Raw genomic sequence first — 7558 nt, 5'->3', positions numbered from 1 at the left:
CCGGCCTCTAGCCGCCACGCCACCCTGCTTCTCTGAACCAGAGAGGTTCAGGGACTTCTCCGAAGTCACACAGCAGGCCAGCGAGAGAGCTGAGACCTGAACTGGGGGTCTGCAGACCCCTCTGCCCAAGGTCTATTTCTCCTGGGTGGAGACTCCAGGTCTAATGTATTTGTGGGCAGGGAGGAGAGAGGAGGCGATGAGACCTTCCACTCCTCATTCTTGCCAGTGGGCGGGGAAAGGCAAGGAGGAGCATCAGAGGGGAAAGGCGATAAAAGGCATCTCCCCATCTCCACCGGAGGATTTCTTCTCCAGATCGATAGACGGAGAGGTTGCCCCCGGAAGATCTCTTCTCCAGACCGACAGACGGAGAGGTCTCCGCTTCGGCTTCCGACCCGTTCGGAAGCTGAAATCCTCCGGAGCCTCTCGGCGGGCACAATGTCCTGCCCTTCTGACTCAGATGAACTGATTTTCTTTGTCAATGGGAGGAAGGTAGGTTTTGGCCCTAGTCCCTTTTTCTTCTTCTTCTTCTTCTTACCTGTTACCGACTTTCGGGTATATCTTCCCGGCTACACCTTAAGTCCTTTGAGAGCAGGGAATCATGTCAATCAAGTTGATCGATCAATCAGTGATATTTAGTGTGTGCTTACTGTGTGCTAAGCTGCATAGTGAGAGCTTGGAAAAGTACAATATCTCAGTCATGTTTATTAGTAATAATAATAATGATGATGGTATTTGTTAAGCGCTTACTGTGTGCCAAGAACTGTTCTGAGGGCTGGGGTAATTACACGGTAATCAGGTTGTTCCACATGGGGCTCACAATCTTCATCCCCATTTTACAGATGAGGTAACTCAGGCACAGAGAAGTTAAATGGCTTGCCCAAAGTCATAGACGGACAAGTGACGGGGCTGGGATTAGAACCCACGACCTCTGACTCCCAAGCTCGAGCTCTTGCCACTAAGCCACGCTGCTTCTATGTATTGAGCACTTCCCGTGTGCAGAGCACTTGTACTAAGCGCTGGGGAGATGAGTTAGGACAGAGCTGTAGACGGTATGCTCGGCGTGGGCGGGGAACGTGTCTGCTAATTCTGTTGTGTCGTGCGCTCCCAAACTCTAATTTCAGTGCTCTGTGCAAAGAAGCATGGTGTAATGGCTAGAGCCCGGGCTCGGGAGTCAGAAGGTCATGGGCTCTCATCCCAGCTCCGCCACTCGTCCGCTGTGTGACCTTGAGCGAGTCACTTCACTTCTGTGTGCCTCGGTTCCCTCAGCTGTAAAATGGGGATTAAGACTGCGAGCCCCAGGTGGGACAGGGACTGGGTCCAACCCGATTATCTTGTATCTACCCCAGCTCTTGGTAGAGTGCCTGGCACGTTGTAAGTGCTAAAATCCCACAGTCATTATTATCATTCGTAAGAATAAACACCATGGGTCGATTGATCGACTGATTGACAATATGATAATAGAACTGAGTTGGTAGATTTGATCTCCCCCTGTCGTCAAGGAGTTTAAAGGGGAAGAGAGACATTAAAGTAGATTAGGGATATAGGGGAAATCAAGTAAAAGAATATTTACATGAAGTGTTGTGGGGTCGAGGTGAGTAGCAAAATCCTAAAGGTTACAGAAACAGGTTTACCGCTGCCTAGGTGAGAGCAGTCTCTATCCGTAGCCGAATTGTACATTCCAAGAGCTTAGTACAGTGCTCTGCACATAGTAAGCGTTCAATAAATACGATTGAATGAATGAATGAATACAGGGACTGAGGATGGGCCGAAAGAAAATGCAAGTGTGAGAAGTGATTGGAGGGAGAAGAATTCTTGGGGGGAGAGGGAGCCTGGGAGCTGGAGGAATCCGAGGCCCACAGACAAACCATCAGTGGCATTTACTGAGCGCTCACTGTACGCAAAACACTATAATTAGTTCTCAGGAGAAGACAACAAAACAGAATTGGTAGACATGTCCCCATGTCGACAGAGGGTTTATCCTCTAGAGGGGGAGATACATTATAGTTATTTTGAATTAAAGAAGAAATTTTAATTACAGGATGAGATAGAAACCGGTCTGGATTCTAATCTAAATGGCTCAGGGTGGAAAGAGTAGTTGCTTATTTTTTTTTGTTTAGATTTTGGTTTCTTTTTAAGGGCAAAACCAATTAAGTGATGAGAGGCTTTTTTTTTTTTTTTTTGCTTTCAAGATCTCAAAGTTAGAGAAATTGTGGTCCAGCCTGTTTCACCAGTATAACATCATCATCCCTGAAATGCAGCCCCGTTGGTCTGTGGCGCTCTTACTCCCTACATACCCCACTTCCCACCTGGAATGAGGGGGGCAGGGGGGCGGGGGCCAGAGAAGCAGCGTGGCTCAGTGGAAAGAGCCCAGGCTTGGGAGTCAGAGGTCATGGGTTCTAATCCCGGCTCCGCCATTTGTCAGCTGTGTGACTCTGGGCAAGTCACTTACCTTCTCTGTGCCTCAGTTACCTCATCTGTAAAATGGGGATTAAGACTGGGAGCCCCATGTGGGACAACTTGATTACCTTGTACCGCCTCCCTCCCAGTGCTTAGAACAGTGTTTGGCACATAGTAAGCACTTAACAAAAGCCATCATCATCATCATCATCATCAGTAGTGGCTGAAATGATCTCAGAACCCAAGCTAGAGCTTTTTTTCATGAACGGACACATTTCCAGAATACACAGTTTCTATTTCTCCCTAACTAGCCGCGATGGCTTCACGGTCTTCAAATGCGTAGAATAAGCGATCGATCGACAGCACTTGTTGAGCACTTACTGTGTGCAGAGCACTGTACTGAGCGCTTGGGAGAGGACAATGTAACAGAATTGGGAGACTCTGCACGTAATGAGCTTACAGTCTAAAGGGGAAGACAGACATTAATGTAAAGAAATAATGAGAAGCAGCATGGGGCAGTAGATAGAGCCCGGGTCTGGGAGTCAGAAGGTCATGTGTGACCTTGGGCAAGTCACTTTAATTCTCTGTGCCTGTCACCCCATCTGTAAAATGGGAATTGAGAGTGTGAGCCCCGTGTGGGACAGGGACTTTGTCCAACCCGATTTGCTTGTATCCACCTCAGTACAGTACAGTACCTGGCACAGAGTAAGTGCTTAACAAATACCACAATTGTTAATAAAAATAATAATAAATAAGAATTCCACCCCTCCTAGAGTTACCATTGAATTGTCAGCTCTGTGTCAAGCAATAGCTGTTGGAAAGGAAAGTCTCAAACCTGCATGATCGCCACTGGGAGGGTTTTACAATCGAAAGGAGGAACTTGGCGATGCAAATTGAGAAATATAGAATACCCGGAAGAGAGAGGATAGATTTAAAAAAAACCATAGTCCCAAAGGACCACATAACTGAACAGATAAATGCATAAGAGCTGAGGTGGCTGAGCAAAGGTGTGAAGGGGGGGAAAATCAATCAACCGTATGTATTGAGTGTTTACTCTGTGCAGAGCACTGTTATACTGTACTGTCCTAAACACTTAGCATGTGCCCTGCACACAGTAAGCGCTCAATAAATACGATCCAGTGAATGAATGCACACTCGGGAGAGTACAATATAGTCAGTCGGTTGTATTTACTGAGCTCCTACTGTGTGGAGAGCACTGTACTAAGCGCTGGGGAGAGTACGATGCAACTATAGAGCGGACGCATTCAAACGGCTACCATCCAAACTGCTGTCCCGTTAATCCAATCGCTCATCCTCTCCCGCCTGGATGACTTCATCAGCCTCCTCGCTGACCTCCCGGCTTCCTGTCTCTCCCCACTCCGGTCCATACTTCACTCGGCTGCCCGGATCATTTTTCTATAAAAACATTCAGGACACGTCACCCCCCTCCTCAAAAAACCCCAGTGGTTGCTCATCCGCCTCTGTATCAGACAAAACCTCCTCACCTTTGACTTTAAAGCCCTCTCTCACCTTGCCCCCTTCTACCTCACCTCACTTCTGTCCTCCATCCCAGCTCACACACTCCGCTCTTCTGGTGCTGCTAACCTTCTCACTGGGCCCCGATCTCGCCTGTCTCACCTCCGACCCCTGGCCCACGTCCTGCCTCTGGCCCGGAACGCCCTCCCTCCTCAAATCTGACACGACGACTCTGCCCCTCCTTCAAAGGCTTACTGAAGGCCCATCTCCCCCAAGAGGCCTTCCCAGACTAAGCCCCACTTTTCCTCGTCTCCCACTCCCTTCTGAATCGCCCTGACTTTCTCCCTTTGCTCTTCCCCCCTCCCAGCCCCGCAGCACTTAGGTACATATCTGTCATTTTATTTATTTGTACTGATGTCTGTCTCCCCCTCTCTGGACGGTAAACTCTCTGTGGTCAGGGAATGTCACTATTTATTGTTGTGCTTTCCCAAGTGCTTAAAACACTGCTCTGCACACAGTAAGCGCTCAATAAATACGGTTGAATGAATGAACGAATGAAGATTCCCTGCCCACAACGAGCATACAGTCCAGCGGATAATCAGGGAAGACCTCCTGGAGGAGGTGACTTCAGGAGCATTTTGCACAAGGGGTGGGGCAGGTCTGCCAATGATAGGAGAGGAGGGTGTGCTGGAGTATCCAGAGGCAAGACGAGACACGTGTCAGAGGTGTATGACTGAGGAATTTTGCTCGCTCCCGCAGGTACACCCGGATACCTCCCGCCGCCCCCCACCTCCCCCTCACCCCGTCCCCGACAAATCACCCTCTGCCCTGGTTTTCAACAACGCTGACCCCCTGCAACCCCACATTCTTCAGCTTATTATTTTTGCCATTTTGGCCCTGTGAGGTTGTGTTCCCCAAGCACGACTCTTAGTTATCCGGAAGTCTCCCTGCTTGACAATTTTTCCTCAGGATGCTGATTATTCATTCATTCGATCCTATTTATCGAGTGCTTGCTGTGTGCAGAGCACTGTACTATGCACTTGAGAGGGTACAACACAACAACAGACCCACTTCCTGCCCACAAAGGGCTCCCAGTCTAGAGATTATTTTCTCAATCAATCATATTTATTAGATCAACCGATGGCATTTATTGAGTGCTTACTGGGTACAGAGTACTGTACTAAGTGCTTGGGACAGTATAATCCAGAGTTGATAGGCACATTCCCTGCCCACAAAAAAGTTACAGTCTGGAGTGGGAGACAGACACTAATATAAATAAATACATTACTGATACTGACCTAAATTCTGTGGAGCTGACAAAACAACCCAGGTGCAAGGACGATGCAGAAGGGAGAGGGAGAAGAGAAAGGAGGGCTTAGTCAGGGAAAGCATCTTGGAAAAGAAGGGATTTTAATATGAAGGTGGGAAGTGTGATCGTCTGTCGGATATGACGGGGGAGGGAATTCCAGGCCAGAGGCAGGACGTGGTCAAGGGGTCGGCGGCGAGATAGATGAGAACGAGAAAGAGTGAGTAGGTTCATGTTAGTGGAGCGAAGTGATCATTTGGGTCGGAGTAGGAAATCAGAGAGGTAAGATGGGAGGGAGGGAGGTGACTGAAAGCTTTAAAATCTGTGATAAGGAGTTTCTGTTTGATGCGGAGATGGATGGGTAACCACTGGAGTTGCTTGAATGGGGAGAAATGGACTGAACACTTTTGTAGAAAAATGATCCGGGCAGCAGAGCGAAGTATGGACTGGAGTGGGGAGAGATGGGAGGCCGGGAGCTCAGCTAGGAGGTCGATGAAATAATCGAGGCGGGATAGGAGAAGTGCTTGGGTTGACGTGACAGCAGTTTGGGTGGAGAGGAAAGGGCAGATTTTAGCGACGGTGGCAAGATTGAACCGACAGGATTTGGTAATAGATTGAATATGTGGGTGGAATGACAGAGATGAGTCGAGGATAAGGCCAAGGTTAGGTGTTTGGGAGACTGGGAGGATGATAGTGCTGTCTATTGTGATGGGGAAGTCAGGGGGAGGACAGGGTTTGGGTGGGAAGATGAGTTTTGTTTTTGGACGTGTTAAATTTGAGGTGTCAGCGGGACATCCATGTAGAAATGTCCTGAAGGCAAGAAGAAATACGAGACTACAGAGAAGAAGAAAGATCGGGGCTGGAGAGGTAGATTTGGGAATCATCCGCATAGAAATGGTAGATTATCTGTCGGTCAGACAGTCAGTCAGTGGTATTTACTGAGTACTTACTATGGGCAGAGCACTGTACTGAGCGCTTGGGAGAGCACAATATAAGAATATAACAGACACATTCCCTGCCCACAACAAGCTTACAATATAGAGGGGGAGAAAGGCATTAATATAAATAAATACAATTACAGATATGTCCAGAAGTGCTGTGGGGCTGGGAGGGGGAATGATACTATCGATCGATTGAGCATTGGGGAATATACAAGCTAATCAGGTTGGTCACAGACCATGTTCCACATGGGGCTCACGGTCTTCACTCCCATTCTACAGATGAGATAACTGAGGCCTAGAGAAGTGACTTGACCAAGGTCACACAGCAGACAAGTGGCGGAGCTGGGATTAGAAATTTAGGCCTTCTGATTCCCAGGCCCGGGCTCTAGCCATCAGGCACAACTTTAATGTGTCATGTGCTTGTAAGTATTACTAATAATCAGGATTATATTTATCAAGAGCTCTGTCTGTACCAAACACTGCGTAAGTACAAGATGGTGAGATCAGAAACAGTCCCTGTCCCACCTGGGGCTCACAGTCTGAATAATAATAATAATAATAATGGTATTTGTTAAGCGCTGGCTGCGTGTCAAGGACTCTTCTAAACCCTGGGGTAGATACACACTAATCAGGTTGGACACAGTCCCTGTCCCACATGGGGCTCACAGTCTTTATCCCCATTTTACAGATGAGGGAACTGAGACCCAGAGAAGTGAAATGACTTGCCCAAGATCAACAGCAGGCAAATGGCAGAGCCAGAATTAGAATCCAGATAGTTCTGACTCCCAGGCCAGGGCTCTAATCCCTGGGCCCCGCCGCTTCCCCAGGCTCCTGAAGTGGGAGGGAGCACAGCGATTGACTCTTCGTTTTACAGAGGAGGACCCTGAGTCCCCACGAAGTTGAGCGATTCGCCCAAAGTCACACAGCAAACCGGGGACCGAGCTGGGATTAGAACTCGGGTCTCTCGACTGCCAGGCCCGGGCTCACTGAAGTAGGTCACGCTGCCTTCCACGACTAGAACTTGCCAAACTTCGGCTGCCCAGTTGGGATATGAGAGACCCATTTCAAAGGAAAAGGGTGACGACACCTTTTCCCTGAGGTGGTTATTTAACTCCCCAGCGTCACCCCATTTTATTCTCCACTTGCCCCGCAGCGGGTGTGAGGGATTACTCCACCGCCCTCTCCTCCTTCCTCCACACCCTCCGTTCTCCTCCTTCTCCTCTCTCCCCACCCTGTAAAGTTCTAGGAAACTCCCACGGGGCAGAAGAGCCGAAAGAGACCTCGGAGGTATCAGAGAAGGAAGCCCCCTCCTCAAATTACCCGGCCCTTCCTTGAGATGGTCTCCTCCTCGGAATTGTGAACTCGTGGTGGGCGAGGAATATCACTGTTTATTGCTGTACTTTCCCAAGCGCTTAATATAGTGCTCCACACTCGATAA

The 7558-nt window shown here is 48.7% G+C and overlaps 1 protein-coding gene across 1 annotated transcript in view; it reads left to right on the top strand.

Annotated features, from left to right (window-relative positions):
* Positions 1–435: 435 nt before the first annotated feature.
* The window catches only part of AOX1 (aldehyde oxidase 1), an 84806-nt gene continuing 77683 nt past the window's right edge, over positions 436–7558 (top strand). The window contains exon 1 of the mRNA XM_029069086.2: positions 436–489. Within this exon, the coding sequence (XP_028924919.1) occupies positions 436–489 (54 nt within the window). The remainder of the gene's footprint in view (positions 490–7558) is intronic.

Source organism: Ornithorhynchus anatinus, chromosome 7 (genome assembly GCF_004115215.2).
Source record: "Ornithorhynchus anatinus isolate Pmale09 chromosome 7, mOrnAna1.pri.v4, whole genome shotgun sequence".
Lineage (NCBI taxonomy): Eukaryota > Metazoa > Chordata > Mammalia > Monotremata > Ornithorhynchidae > Ornithorhynchus > Ornithorhynchus anatinus.
This window is presented reverse-complemented; position numbering and strand designations above follow the sequence as displayed.